Genomic DNA, 16961 nt, shown 5'->3' with positions numbered 1-16961 from the left:
ACTACCACTGCAACATCGAAACCTTAAACAGAAAGGCCCTGTATTTTTGTGCAACAAATTTATCTCAGCAAATTTTATTCTTATTACTGTATCTAAACGTAACTAACTAAACAAGAAGTAGTTCTTTTTTATACCATTGTAATAGTCAATAAGAAGTTAAGATAAAAATCTAAAAATGCACCAAAATAGTAATAATTTAAAATTGAAAGAAAGAACAAAATATTTTTTTCCTAATATATTCCTTAGTCCCCGTCTAACAATTTACTTCTGGCAGCTTATAAATAAGCGACTTTTATCCCATTTGACCTAAACTAATTAGCAATTAAAAGCTTTAAAAATAGTGATCACCCTTTATTCCTAATATAGCAAAAGCGAACAAAGAATATTTATCTGTGGGATTTTTTAATTAATATTCTCGTGAAATCGATTTGCATTGCATACAACAGATATTAGTCGAAAGTATGTCAGATGGTAAAGTTCCATCGTATTTCTCAACGTATTTTAAAATGACGATAAAGTATAGATAGTACGATAGTGGTAAATCACCTACTTAAAACTGAGCTACCCTGATTTGCTGGTTAAAAATTAACTCCCCGCATTCAACCGGATGAGGAAGGGTTGCTATTTTTGTGTCCTCTTTCGGGTTTGTTTTTTTAAGTTATTTCCTGCTGAAATCCCAAAACTCTTAGGGCAGAACACCGTTTTGTAGACACAAAAACCGAACTACATATTGCCAAATGAAGAAAAACTTGTTATAATACTTAATATACATAGAGTTTGAAACATACTTAAACGCATACGGCATAAAAATCTGTAAAACTCTAATGTTTAATTTCCAAAACTAACCGAAATTTACCAATTTTTGTTTTTCAAATAATTGAGTATTATACGTACAATTCACGGATCAACACCCCTGGCACATTATCGCCCTATCTTCAAGAGGCTAAAAATCATGACACTCCTAGTATTTTCATTTACCGTGCACATCCATGAAAACATTCATGCTTTTGAAAGACATTCTGACAGACATCACACAACACCAGACAGGCAGACCTGATCGTACCATACTATTCCTGACTGACGACCTCGGCAAGGAATAAGCCTCGCACCGACATGTACAATATTCTTCCTCAACATATCAAAAGCTTATTGCAGTCTAAATTCTCCAGAGAAGTTAGACTGTTTCTTCCGGAGCATGCTGTTTACTCAATTACAGAATACACCCTTTCGGCCAAACACGAAGTTTAGATCAACATATGTTTTATTATCTACCTATCTATATTTACGTTTTCTGTTAAATTTTAGATTCCATCGTTTTTACACTTTATAATTTACATACTGCACTTTTATAGCGTATGTCTATTGTATATTTTGTCATATTGCATGGAATTTTTCTATTTTTCTATCTTAAGACTCTCTTTATACGATTTATTTGTCCATACTACTGACGCGAGATTTGTTGTAAAGACTTTTTATGTGAAAAATGGCTAAATAAATTTATCTATCTATCTATTTGGAGAACTGTTTAAAACTGCTACTTTAAATTTGCTTTATTGTACTAAAAATAAAATTTATAATACTTTTTCGAAAATTGTATTGTTTTTAAAACAGTGGAAAGAAACATCTCGCTTTAATCAGCCGGCTTTAGCATCTTATGTTATCGAACTGAGGAGGCTTTTACTTGATGAAAATCCATTTATCACAATAAATAAGAATTAAAAGTTCAGATTTTCACGAAATTATATATTTCGACATGACAATTGCTTCGACAACACCGTGTCTTTATGATAAAGACACGGTGTTGTCGAAACAATTGTCATGTCAAAATATATAATTTCGTGAAAATCTGAACTTTCAATTCTTATTTATTTTGATATTATGTTATGATTATTTGCAATTATGCTGCTCTTAAGAGATTATCCATCCAGCACATAGACTTGGCAAGAAGCCCAGCCAGTATTACTCGGATCAGCTGCTACCAACCTGAAAATCGACCCCTGTAAAAAAAGTACGTGTCTTCTATATGCAATAGAAATATATACCAGAATCATACTCTCCAAAAATTATCCTCACTACTGTATCTTGCACGGTTTAATGAGTTACGCTAAAGAGAAAATACAAAAAAACACGTTTATTTCTCTCTCTCCCTCTCACTCTCTCTGTCGTATTTTTTCTTCGAGTTTTATTTATCAACGAATGACTGACAGTCGTTGATTGACTAGTCGAACCACTCCACACAGGTTGTTCAGAAAGGAATATATTTTCAATTTAGCTACGTTCTTAGTTTTTAATGCGTCGTTACATTATAATTCGATAGTTCTAACCTGTTCATGGTGTTTCCCGTATCCACGAAGGAAATACATAACAAGCAAAATTGACATTCGTAAGTTTATGATCACTTTTTGGCCAATAAACGACTGAGCATTTGTATTTTGTTTGCTGACAATCATAAACGTAATTTTTGTGGTGTTAAATTTCGAAGCAAGCTTTTTAATTATTGCTAGAAAAGATAAAGATATCCCGACCTTGCATCTTTTTTTAAATCATTATTCATGGTCTACTTTAGGTTAGCTGGTTGTCGTTCATTGGGATTTGCTTGAAAGTGCAGTTTTCAATATGTCCACCATTTTTTCATAAGGCCGTTTGTCATAAACTTTCTAAGGGTCTTTGAAAAATAACTGCTAAATCTCTGGTGTCCAATACATTTCGAAAACTCACTGATTAGTGTAAAATCTTTAATTTGTATCTTTTAATATGAGAGAAACGGGTTCATTTAAAAATTTTAAAACATGTGTCACTACTTTTATTTTCGTCTTTTCATCTAAAAAAAAATCCATGTGTGTCCCGTCACACTCTCCGAAAATCCTAAGTAGAACAAAATGGAAAATGAATGTCATCATCCATTTTGTCAAAAATCTTGAAAATATCTGATACGCTAAAAATATCATCTGTAACTTGTAACAGAGCAGTCAGACAACTGTAATATTTTCGAAACCCTGTTTGACTTCGTGGTAAGAGCTAATAATTTTGCAAATGCAATTTGCATATTATTTCCAAGATTTTCGACAAAACCTGCAATACGCAAACCGATCTCAACTCATCTGTGTAACATTTGCTTTCCTAGAGCAAAGGAAATTTTTCTGATATTTACCACTTATTTGGAAAAACTGACGAACAAATATCAATAATGCTTATGAAATAATTCGAAATACGATTTTAGGAAAAAAAAATGTCGCATGTAAGTTTCATTGGTCATGACCAGTAGATTGAGATTTTATCCCTTGTCAATGATTTTTCAAAACATCTTCACCCACTAAATAAATGCAAAGGTAGGCCAAGGTCGAAAAGAGGAAATCGTTGGTGATTATCGCTTAGGTAAATCAAATGATCGGGGATATCGATTATGGCATGTACATATTTTAAGCAACCTCCAAGGCATCTATATACATGGATTTAAAATGTAGATAAAAATGTACGGAACCAAATCATCATTATTAACAAAAGATTCAGGAATACCAAACAAACCCAGACCCACCCAGACGCAGATATATTCACAGATCGCTCAAAAAGATCAGAAACTCTCAGGCCATACAAGCTATAGATACAAGAAAGCTTTTAGTTTCAGCAATAAGATCAGAAGTGGGAGAAGAATTAAATTCAAGAAACATCCGTAATAGAGGTTAGTCAAGCTAAGCTAAAACTAAACGAAAACTAGACACAAAGCTTAGATCACCGATGACATCCTGTAATTAATGGTTTGCCGTAGATCATATAAAACTAAAGACCCTACTGTATACAAAGCAATCCACAAAGAAATTAGAGCTAAGAGTAGACAAGCGAAATATAATTATAATTAACAGGACAGTGCAACGAAATATAGCAGTTAGTAGCCAAGCATGACTTTTTTAATATGTACAAGAAAATCAGACAGGCAACTGGTCGACATAAAAAGAGCAACAAAAACAGTCTCTTGAATGATCAACAGCAAATTCTTAGTATCACAGAAGAACAATTACAGTAATGGAAAAAAATTTTTCATATTTCACATAGTATTACTCGAGAAGACAGGATGGATATCTCCCAGGCAGAACTCGTACACGCTATATCAAGTGTAAAAAATGGAACGGCAGCAGGACCAGACGAAATACAGATTAAAAACGTTGGAAGAAGATAGCGCTTTCACACTTCTGGTAAGTTTGGTAAACTGCATATACAAAACCGGAATAATTCCTAAAGACTGGTTCGGGTCAACTTTCATTGCTCTCATGTATTTTGTTTTTTGAAACTGGCTTCGACACAAGTGAGGCGCTGTTTAGCATCCAGCTTCTCATACAGCGATGTCTAGATCTGAACGCTGATGTATATACCTGCTTCATAGATTACGCAAATGCATTTGATACTGTTTAGCATGGTAAATTAATAGCTATGCTGGACAACATAGCCTGGACGGTCGAGACATTCGGATAATAGCCAACTTATACTGGAAGTAGACAGCTGACATAAGACTTAACGAACTATCTTCAGGCAAGCCGTCGAAGGAAGATCAGAGGGTGTAATTGCTAATGGAGATCCTCATCTACAATTTAAGATACGGTGAAGACAAGGTCGTACTAGCACAGATGAGGATGATCTACAGCTACTTTTATCAGTGGTCACAGACAACAAATGGGTCTACACTTGAATATAAAGAAAACTAAATAAATAGGTATTAGGAAAAACAAAAACATAACCAATAACTTAACAGATATCAGCGGAAATGGAGAAATAGTGGGGAGAGTACAAACATATAACATATAAAAAATATAATGAAAACGGGGACTCAACTCAAAAAATCAAAAACAGAATAAAGAAGCAAGAACATCTTTTAACAACATGCAAAATGTGTTAACCAACAGAGCTTTAAGAATTCCCTTAAGAATACGCTTATTGCGTTGCTATGTTGGTTTGCCGGAGAATGCTGAAGTTATCATGAGGGGACAGAGTGACAAGCGGTTCTGCAACATATGAACAAAGAAGGAGAGGTACTTAATACCATTCAATGAAGAAAGCTGGAGTATTTTGCGACGTAGTTAGAAATAAAAAATATGAGTTGCTCCATATATCATTCAAGGAAAAATAGAGAGGGAAAACGTGGTCCTGGTCGCCGAAAAACGTCTTTGCTCAAAAATCTTCGTCAGTGGTATGGAGTAAGCACCACTACATTGTTTGGATCTGCTGCGAACAAAGTGAAAATCATGCGACTGATTGCCAATGTTCTGAACTTACACGGCACTTGAAAAAAAAAAAAAGAAGAGGGGAAATTTTCTGTTTGTTAAACTAGTAGAATTAAGTTGATCTGAAATAGATTTCTCCTCGTATCTTGTGCACAAGTTTTGGCGCCTTCCAATATACTTACTTTTAAATTCTGCCTCGCAACGTAAAACATTTTCTAATATTGTCACTCTTAAATGTCGAGATGCTTTTCTTCCGCAAACCCGCATCTGATTTTTGTTCAGCAGCGTAATAAAACTGAACCGTATATTTGCTTTGCACACATCCAAAGCAAATCTTCTTAAAATGAACCTCCAGTTACATTAAATTCAATGCATATTAAATAATTCAACCGTTAAACGCGTTCCGTCTTGGATTTATTCGCAAAGTCATAAAAGGCGATATCAATCCGTATAGAAATAAACAACACACACACATTCTCTTTCTCTCTCTCTCTCTCTCTCCCTCTGTCTCCGCAAAGCCTGTAGAAACTCTGGACGTGATAATTTAGACAAAGCTATTTTGGAATTTGCCGCGTGGATGATTTAATAATAAAGCCAGGGCCCTTCGTTATACGATGCGCAATTATGTTATCCATCATAGGTATGTCTATGGAGGAGGGAAAGATTTAAAAGATTTGGGTCATAGATTGAATTGGGTTCACGGGTAAAGCGTACACAAAATTCGCAGAACGTCCATTGTGAAACGAATTTGTCCCAAACAAAATTTCGGCTCCTAAATGAGAATTTCGAATAGGATGACCGACTGACAGCTTTACGATACGATATATAAAAGCCAGCAAAGAATTAACGTAGGGTGAACCTTAACGTCGACCTTTCTGAATCTCCCTCTAACATTCGCCCAAATAATTTTAGGATTCTGGTGAAATTTGAAACTTTGCCCAAATATCAAACGTTATACGTGAAAACGTACATCGTTAGCCAAATAAAACGATCCACTAGACTCCCTATATATTTCGACATTTTTGGAATCCTTGGTTAAATTAAAGGCCACTTTTTCAAGCAATTATTATTCAAATTTTGCATAGTTTTTTCATATTTTGATTGCCACATATAAAATTGTGTCGTGACGATACTGATCCAAGTATTGCAACGAAAATTTAACCACGGACTAAGGAGATGATGCATTACTCAATCAGTTTGACAGATGCGCCTCAGCTAATACAGGGTGTCCTAAATAGACGGGGCCGTTATGGCGAATTAAATTAACAAATTCTCAAGATTTTAAAATAGAACACACTATATTCTTATTCAGATATCAATTCTAGGACAAAAAATAAGATAAGTTTGTAATCTATCTCATATTTGAATTTTACTTACTTTTTGAGATATTCGAGGTTTCAAAAATTTCGAGGTTAAAAAACTAAATAAAACAGATCTTGCATTAAATAATAGTTAGAAATGCGGAGTCCAGCATTGTGACGCGCTATACCTCGAATATCTCAAAAAGTAAGTAAAATTTGAATATAAGATAAATTACAAACTTACCTTATTTTTCATCCTAGATTTGATATCTGAATAAAAATATAGGGTTTTCCATTTGAAATTCTTTAGATTTTGTTAATTGAATTCGCCAAAACGGCACTACCTGTTTGAGACATCCTATATTAGCTGCGGCGCATCTGTCACACTGATTGAGTAGTGCATCATTTCCTTAGTCTTTGGTTAAATTTTGGTTGCAATACCTGAATAAATAGAAATAACACATAACCCCAATTTCTGCCTAAACTATGAAAAATGCAAATAGGAATTTCTCAAGAAAGTGACCTTTATTTTAACCAAGGACTCCACAAACGTTGAAATATACAGTGCGTTCCATTTAAAATAACAAAGTTGATGTCTGGGAGAACCTTATTTTTAATCCTAGAATTGATATCTGAATAAAAATATAGTGTGATCCATTTGAAAATCTTGGGATTTTGTTAATTGAATTCGCCAAAACTGTACCGCCTATTTGGGACACCGTGTATAAGCGAATGACTAAAATGCCTGAATTGTTACTACTATATTAACTCTCATTCTTTTGATATATTTAGATTATTAAATTTGACAAAATAAGAAACATAGAAAATTACATTATAATTTGCTTACATATTTCATATTATGGAAAGTAGACAGAAGTAAAATTTCAAAAGAACTTTGATGATTGCTCTGTTTCAGACTCACCTGTAGTAGTTCAGAATCTGGGCAAATACTCCCGGATGTCTGTCAAAGAAGTATTCGTTCAGAATTGGATCGTAATTTGCTAAAGCCTCCGTTAATCGAGACAATCTTGTAGCAGGAATTTTTTTGAGCGTCGCTTTGTAAGTCTCATAACGGATTCCGCCGACATTTAAGATGATGCGGTTTTCACCGTCCATGGCTCCATCTCAAAATGAAAAAGGTTTCTGAAACAGAAGGGTATCGTTGAATATCTGAAATTAATACATAATTATTATATATATATATATATATATATATATATATATATATATATATATATATATATATATATATATATATATATATATATATAAAAATTCGTTTCCAATGCCTGTCAATTCGTATCTGTAAATACGCTGATTGAGTCTTGTTGTTTTAGACCTCCCAAACTAACTCAAAGTTTTAACTAAAAATAGTTCCCAGTAAGATTTTTGTTCTTGAATCACTGCACGTTCATAATAATGGCAAAATCACCTCTTTCATAGACAATGGGCTATTGAATATACCAGGGTTACAAACTTGACCTATTCAGTATGGCAAATAAAAAATTTATAGGTGACAATTATGAACTTTTGGAATTTTCAAAAAACATTTATTATCTCAAAAAGTATTTATTTTCAGCATATGTTGACTGAGATACCATGTGCAATTAGTTTCCAAGAATTTTTTTTTATTTTAAAATTTTGCACAAACAAATACTTCTAAAGATATAAAAAATGAGTAGTAATGAACTCTATCCTACATACTTACTTAAGTATCAACCATTTATTTTACAGTGGAATTGCTTCAATTCGATCATTGCTTTGAAGGCGCGATCTAAACCCGAACGGCTATGAAAATATTTTGTCAAATTAATACGATAAAACAAGCTAACAAATCTAGAACAAGCTTTAAATTCTGATTACCAGTATCCTCTGGAACTGATTATAATTTTAATTAAATTTTGCTGGGGCTTCTCTCATTTTTAAGACATTCATGTCGTGATCGAAATTTAATCATAGCCCACGCATAAAAAGTATCCAAACTGAATAAATTTCAATTCGTTGTAAGAAAATTCTTTTCGAGCTGAAAGCCCGCCAGAGACTAAATATTTCCTTTTTCATAAACACGTTATTAATTAGTTATTAAAGCACAAAAATTAAGTATCTAACTGGTTCTTTTACAGAATGATTTTTTCTATTTTTCCTTTTAATCGAAATCAACTCGAAAAGGACAAGCCTATGGTGCACTAGATTACACTGCGAGGAGGAGAAGAAAGATGTTTATTGACTGCTCTTTTGAACCTCTGTAAGTTATATTCGCTGGAAATACACTATCCGGAAGAGAATTCCATAAGCTTGATTGATACTCGCCAGAAATATGAGTTTTGTTACACTGACGTTCGCGGGATTTCGAGGCGGACTGTATAGCGATGTGCTGATACTGCCTGACGAGTAGAACGACCAAACCTCGCTCTAGGTGGAATGAGCTCAGCACGCTGGTCGGAACATTGCCCATGAAAGTATCTATAGAACAAAGATAAATCGTCAACCCTTCTTCTATGACTGAGTGATTGCAGAGAGCCGGTCAGTGCCGGATCGTCGACAAGACGCACAGCTCTTCTCTGAATGGAGTCCAAAATTGCCAAAGTATGCTTAGGGGCCGAGCTCCAAGTATGAGAACAATACTCCATAACTGGTCTGACCTGTGCTTTGTAGGGAGTAAGAAGCTGTGCAGAAGTGAAATATCTTTTAGCACGGAACAGAAAGCCCAATCTCTGTGCAGCGATCTTTGCCAAACCAACGACGTGCTTGTGCCAGGAGAAATTAGTGCTGGCATTAACTCCCAGGAGAGACAGGGAAGACGACCGAGGCAAACTGTTTCCGTCCATAACAATGCCGGATTCTTGCACATAGCATTAAATTCAACCAGGTTACTTTGACCCCACATCAGTATTTCCTCCAGATCGTTATTTATTGACCCAATTTGGTGTTGTCTTCGTTGAATTAAGGAAGCAGATGTTAAGGGCTTGTTGGATGAAAAGGAAGATACAAGGCTGCTGTCGTCCGCATAGCTATAGATGGGATTGCTTGTGACGCAAAGTAGATCATAAATGTGTAAAAGGAATAATTCAATACGTTCTTTTGTATTAAGTTTTTGAACCAATTATTTTTTCCTGAATTTGCAGCAAGAAATAATATCGAATATATTCCTAAATGTTGAGAATTTTTCTTATTGCAAATTTTTAATGGCTAGAAGAAAATGGAAAATTTCGGCTAGTCAATATGGTGTCGAATAATATTGAAAACTAATTTAGAAAACTGATGGCAGAGCGATTCTTCAAGAACACTCAGTTATACCAACACTCTCCAGCAGATGTTAAGGGCTTGTTGGATGAAAAGGAAGATACAAACCTGCTGTCGTCCGCATAGCTATAGATGGGATTGCTTGTGACGCAAAGTAGATCATAAATGTGTAAAAGGAATAATTCAATACGTTCTTTTGTATTAAGTTTTTGGACCAATTATTTTTTCCTGAATTTGCAGCAAGAAATAATATGGAATATATTCCTAAATGTTGGGAATTTTTCTTATTGCAAATTTTTAATGGCCAGAAAAAAATGGAAAATTTCTGCTAGTCAATATGGTGTCGAATAATATTGAAAACTAATTTAGAAAACTGATGGCAGAGCGATTCTTCAAGAACACTCAGTTATACTCTCCTTTTGACTGGAATTTTCTATTGAGCGATATTTTGATTCACTTTCTGATCTTGTGCTTCCTAACCATAAGTCTTTCGACAAAAAAAGGACCGCAAGTCTTAACATACTGTGACGCATGTCGAGAAGACGATAGAATATTCAAGCCACACTGCGAGAAGTTCTGCGTTGTATCGCAAAGCATCGCTCCCCGCCTGTGAGTCGAAAAATGAAATTGTGCAGCGCTGAAATATAAATAGTCAACTGACTAAATAGGCGCTATATAAATTATAAATAGTGTGTATAGTAGTAAATATCAGTGTGTAAATAGTGAGGGAGTTTGTTAATTTGGACGAAATGAAAGTTTCAATTTTGATAAATTTTGGGCGGAGTGACTTAATTCTAAAACATAACAATACTTAGTTGACTTGGAAGAATATTTGGATCGTAATATTCTCTTGGTGTTCGAAGTTGTTCACATGAAGTCCTGCTTTTCAAAGTTACGTCCATTAATACGTGTCCATTTTTTAAAAATATTATTGGCAAATGCTGCGTTGCTATATATAACCGAAAAGAATATCAATTTTGGAATTTCAAATTACAGATTTTGATTCTATGCAAAATTTAAAACAACTTTTGCATACGTACCCATGCCTATCTTCTACGGGTTTCGAGAAAAAAAATAGTTAACGTCATATTTTAGAAAATCATTATTACGAAAATTACATTTAAATTCCGAAACACCTTTACTTCCTTACGTTGAACAAAGCATGAATGTAAGAGTTGTAGATGTTCTAATTGCGATACATCATACAGGGTGTCCTGAAATTATTAATTCACAATTTAATTAACATGTTTTGCACTTCATGTATTTTATTCTGTCAACAAGTACAACAATAACTGAATCAAGTTATTCTGCTTCATGCAGTTTCAAATATCTCTGGAGTGATGACCGAGAAAATTAATTATTTTTCAATGAAACTTTCACAAACTACTGTAATATTTTTTACTGCGTCGTTTTTCGCTGAGTCGAACTTGCTGACGTTTCGCCAATCATCCTGTCGGCTTCTTCAGAGAACTGAATCGCATTTTACTCTGTACCTGCCTATATACTGTTTGAGAAGGGCGGAGCTAAATGAGGGGCATTAGGTTCTTTATAGATTTCTATAGATTCTCGGATTTTTTGTTGGTAGAAAAATTGATTACATGCAAGAATTTTAGTTTTATCAAATAAAATTTTATATCCGGTTTCGTGATTGTGTTCGGCAACAGCTGATGGGTTTATTTGTCTTAGTCGTAAAGTTTTTTCGTATTCTTTGAGCCTGGTTGATATTTTTCGACCGATGGAATGCTGTGAACTCCTGACATCTCAAATTTAATTTTACCTTTGACGGACCGAAGATGTCGAGAGATTTTGGACTTCTTCAGAACTTTTGATATGTGGTCAGTGATATTTTGAATGTAAATCGCAAGTGTAGGATTGCTTTCGGCCTGATTGCTATTGGAAGATTGTGGTGAAGTGTATATCGAACGCTTAATATCTTTAATGTGGAAATTATTAGAGAGAAGAGCAGAGAAAGATGTTGAATTAATGTTTTAATTCTGGGTTCAGTGACTCGGGCTGAGATAGTTTTACGGCTCTGTAAACAAGGGAGTTAGTTACCTATGATTTTTGGGCTGGATGGTGATGTAACCATGCATTAAGGTATCGGTCTGTGCGTGTAGGTTTTCTGTAAACACAATGACCCAATGTTAGGTCTGATTTCTTATTGATAAGAATGTCCGAGATTGGAAGGTTATTATTAGTTTTACCATTAAATTAATTATTTTTATTTAGCTTATAGAGGATATCCACAGGTAATTGCAGAGAATTTTTCTCTATTCCATACTATTCTATACTCCCATGATTTTGATCAAAATGTAACTTTTACAAACACCCGAATCAGTACAAAAATCTGTATACCAAACAATTAAATATCGGATCTTGTTCGCCCTAATAGCGATGCGGTCTGTATAGACAATATATATTATGTTCCATGCTGTCTATGACAAAACTGTTTCCGAAAAGCTCCGCGCTCATTGTTCTTTTAATTCCGGCCCTATCGATTTTCAAGGCGAACACGTCAGATTGAATTTCAGGCATAATTTTGTATTTAACGTGCGTCGGGTTTTTAAAAATAAATCGGGAGCAAAGAGAAAAGGTATATGGTCGGCTAGATTCAATTAAATTCGAGCGAAGCGTAGCTGACGCAGAATAAATTACGAAGTCATTAATGGGATTTAAGTTTGTGTAAAAGGTGCGTTGTTCACCTGAATGTCCGCCATGTTACTTTCCTGCGATCGCGTTTTGCGATAGACTTGACGTAAACGTGGACACTTGTCGGTCACTTTTCAATACATTTCCGTTAATGCGTTGCTAAACTATAGAGAAGAATGCCTAAAAAGTCCCATGATAAATTATTATTCGAATCAATCATATTAAATTCCCTACGATGCATCGGTAATACTTTGTTATTTTATAGGTGGGTTTTCTGATCGTTTTGAAGATAATGTTATGTTTCTCCTCAGGAAATTTGACGACATCTACGAAGGCAGCGTTAACATTTAAAACATTCTAATGGATATGTTCTAATATTTACATTTGTTTCAAAAAATACCCAATCTTCGGTAACTCCTTTAGGTTCACTTGAGCATATTAAAATACAACACAATCTTCTTAACTAGGTTATGAGAACTTTAACTCTACTAGAAGGGCCGGTTATGAAAGCATTTCTAACCCAAGTTTTGATATTCAGTAAATATGTTCCAATCCTTTATATAGTATATTATATAAAACAGAATTAAAATATACAAACATATACAAATCTTTGTTCGTTTACATTTCTTAATCAAGGCTAACTGGAATATAAACACTAATCATAATAGTAGGGATAAAATTAATTTAGGAATTAATCCATTTTTATTTTGTGGTTACTAATTGCTGATTATTTGTTCTCATTTCGCTTTACGAACATACCTACTAACTAAGCAACGCCAAACAACCATAAATTTTCGGGTCTATCAACGATAGGTTAGTTTAATGTCACATTTCCCCTTTAACAAAAACATTCTAACGAACAATTCACCATTATAATATACTGGTTGCAATGGGTTTGTTTTTAAAAAGCTATTTTTAACAATTGGGCAAAATTCAATTTACGTCACAGGAAATTTTTGCACTTAAAACCAATTTATGCGCCTTCGTGATTCAAAAATTCACCATTATAATATACTGGTTGTAATGGGTTTGTTTTTAAAAAGCTATTTTTAACAATTGGGCAAAATTCAATTTAGGTCACAGGGAATTTTTGCATTTAAAACCAATTTATGCGCCTTCGTGATTCAAATTGACCTTTATGCTTTACCCACTTTTAAACAAACATCATCAAATCTTTAATTTCGCTCCGTTTACAGGCTTAAATAATTGAATATAAACTTCCAACAAATTGAAATAAACAACGTGGATGTCGCATGGGGTAAAACGAAAAGGTTGAGATGTTTCATTAAGAGATTTCAATATAGGTCGCTTTTAACCTACAAAAAGGCCGTACATAACCAGATTAAATGTTTTATTCGACGGGGAAACGACTTTTCCGACTATCCAAGTACGAAATCATTTTCCAAGAATCACAAATGAGGAGAAGAGCTTTTGCTAAAATGCATATTTCTTTACAGAAAAAAAAGTCGTGCTTCACCTCGAATTAAATGTTTATTTTTAAATAAAATTCTTAACTTTATATTTTTAAAAGTTATAATCAACAAATATAATTTTTTTAAATGATAAATTGCAGCTCGGTGGTCGATAACTAATGGTTTGAAAGGCTTTTAGGTTAGTTTCTGCTTGAAATTTAGCTTTTGACATTATGATTGCACTAGCGCTTAACTCACTCGGTCAATAGTCCGGAACCGGAAACGCCATCTCTGAAATTTCAAAACTCACGGAAAAGCTGACATAATTTTCTCTTTGTATTATTTGCAATTAAAAGTTTCAACACGGTTTTCCACCTGGGCGCTTTTTTAATGCGTACGATGTATCGTCGATTCGTAAAAAAAAATAGGTCAAAACGCGGCCTTTCATTAGCTTTGCTTCATTTTTTATTATATTTTTTTCATTTAGTGCCCACGGGTGAAAGGCTTTAACGTGTAACTTGAGACTAATAATTTTTTCAGCAAACCGTCGCCTAACTGTTAAAATGGAGGAAATATTTCCGTAGATATTAATTATTATCACATTTCGTAATTATTGTAAACCGAATATATGTATATATATATATATATATATATATATATATATATATATATATATATATATATATATATATATATATATATATATATATATATATATATATGGGGAAGTTATAAATTGTAAATATTCAAAACTATTCCTGAAATGGAAATAAAATACGGTTTACCAACCTAACGAAGCTATCGCATTATATCGAATAGTTTTGACTAGTCGGACAGTTTCTATCAAATTATTAACTACAAACCGTGTTAACTAAAGCAATCATTGCAAAATTTTCGGGTTAATGAAAATATTTGCAATATCAATCGGAGACTATCAATTTGCAGGATTTCATACTTCATGGTTATCGGCCTGATTATCATAGTAATATAATTACGACACTTTCATCTTATTTATTTCAATACTCGTATATTTTGCAGAACCAACACTCGTTAAGGAAAGATCGCATATTTGACCTAATTTCTAGTCAAAGTACACCAGAGGTGGTCTGTTTTGAATTTAGACGGGATATAAGAAATTAATTTTCCTGAATTAAAATCTTAATTAATGCTTAATAGGGTTTCAGATGTAAATTGAAACGGTTTTCAGAAATTGATTAGCTGTCTAAACGATTTGGACAGTTCGAAGCAAGGCTTCAGAAGTCCTTGAGGATGTTGATATTACGATGTTTTTTTTTTTTTTGATAATATACAGTAAAACCTTCCACTGGATTTCACAAAATCGGACAGGATAAAAATTGATACAAACCACGTACTATCCCCAAAAGCAATAAGGCCGGAACCTTTTTTAAGAGCAAAAACCTATAGATCCCAGCCAACATCGTTCTGCCATTTACCTGGATAAACGCAAACCAACCACCACAATTACCTTTTTTCTGCTATACGGCTTTCCTTATACAGTATGATTCATTGATTTTAAATGACAAATTATTATTGGGGTACCTGCATCCCTCAACCACCAAAATACAGGATGTTTTATTTATAAACTAGGTATTAAAAACGAATGTATTACTGGTTTTTGATATTTCTAAAACAACACCGTGCAAGCCAAAATTTTGACCATTTGTTGATGTAATTGCTCAAAATAGAAGAAATTTTTTTCTGTTTAAATCTTTTGCTGCGACACATGCTTCCGTATTCAATTAATACTCAACTGCATTACAAACGGAATGTAATTATGCCCGAGGTTAAAGGTATAAGCACCCACTTAAAATAATTAATACGTCAGTAAAGCTGGTCTCATAGCGTCGGTCGGAGAGATATTCTGCCTAATCGCTAGACAAAGCTCTTTTTTAGTTTACGCAGAATTCCATTCAAAATTGGCTTGCTTGGATTAATAATTTAAAACACTTAAGTCTTAACGATCAATAATAGAAACAATAGAGTCAAACGTTGTCTATTAAATTTTGCCGATAGCATTGTAGTTGCTTATCGGTGGGAAATGTCTAACTCTAAGCGCTAACAAGGAATGATTTACGGAATATTGATTTATATGCGGTGAGACTACTCGCAAGCGTACCACACTTAAAGCTCATTATCGATACATGAACACTCACATTCACTCCACCTTAATCAATTAATCAAGATTTCCTTGAGTTTCTGTTACAGCTCTGTAATAATGTTAAATTTAGAAAAAAGACCATTTGAATTGCGATTTTGTAATTTTAACTTTTACGAAAAAACGTACTATATTTTTAAAGGCATAGGGGTTTGTGGAGCTTAAACATACTTGGGTCATTACATAAATTCTACGAATAAATTAACTCACGATATATTTTGTTGTAATTTTAGGTAAATTTGTAAGAAGTAAGAAATATAAATCTTGAAATGTTTCAAACAATTCAAAAACCCATTTCAAAGTTAATCCTGATCAAAAATTAATCGTTAATGCAAAAGGAGTAATTTTCTAATGTAAAAGTGGTAGGTGTTTTTAAAAAATCAAAAAGAGATGACTAGACTAGAAACCAATCCATATTCGATAAAAAAAAAGTACACCAAACTGTAGTAGTTGTCTAGATAATATTTTTATCAATTCAAGCTCATATATCAGATCACTTGGCACAATAATTAGCTTTTAGTTTAAATAAGGGGGATGAAAATAAATTTGTACAAAAAAAATTGTTAACCAACGATGACAAAACACGTTTTTTTGAAAGGCCAGAATTGGAAAAATGTCTAGAATGCTAACTTCTTAGCTGTAAAAATGCAGTGGAATACATTTATAAATGATTTGATAAATATCTTCAATGAGTGCTTCCCCCTCAAAGGGCTCACAGCAACAAAAAAAAAAAGGAAAGTTACAACATCTTTCAATCTAAAAGGGATTAAACAGGGACTAGATATACTGCTAACCTTCTCAAAAACAAACACTAACTATAAGTATTTATACAAAGTAACAAAGAAGGAATATGCTAAACTTCTAATTGAAGAAAAAAACAATTATACGAAAAGAGAATAGTAAACTCGGAGGATAAAATGAAAAGTATGTGGTCAATCTGCGGCGAAATTACAGGAAAATGTAACAA

At 33.5% G+C, this 16961-nt stretch overlaps 2 protein-coding genes across 2 annotated transcripts in view; both read right to left on the bottom strand.

Moving 5' to 3' along the window:
• Positions 1 to 16961, bottom strand: part of LOC132699864 (potassium voltage-gated channel protein Shaw-like) — a 98290-nt gene that overhangs the window by 40667 nt on the left and 40662 nt on the right. Inside the window, exon 2 of the mRNA XM_060666807.1 lies at positions 7437 to 7657. Coding sequence (XP_060522790.1) covers positions 7437 to 7630 — 194 coding nt within the window. The 5' untranslated portion in view covers positions 7631 to 7657. The remainder of the gene's footprint in view (positions 1 to 7436; positions 7658 to 16961) is intronic.
• LOC132699684 (uncharacterized) lies at positions 8842 to 9342 on the bottom strand. Its single transcript, XM_060666533.1, has one exon. The coding sequence runs from the start codon at positions 9340 to 9342 to the stop codon at positions 8842 to 8844; it is 501 nt and encodes a 166-aa protein (XP_060522516.1).

Source organism: Cylas formicarius, unplaced genomic scaffold (assembly GCF_029955315.1).
Source record: "Cylas formicarius isolate icCylForm1 unplaced genomic scaffold, icCylForm1.1 PGA_scaffold_3__17_contigs__length_32017465, whole genome shotgun sequence".
Classification (NCBI taxonomy): Eukaryota; Metazoa; Arthropoda; class Insecta; order Coleoptera; family Brentidae; genus Cylas; species Cylas formicarius.
This window is presented reverse-complemented; position numbering and strand designations above follow the sequence as displayed.

What these genes read in the sequence shown, in the direction of transcription:
- LOC132699684 (XM_060666533.1), bottom strand. Translation starts at nt 9,342, where the DNA reads ATGGACGGAAACAGTTTGCCTCGGTCGTCTTCCCTGTCTCTCCTGGGA.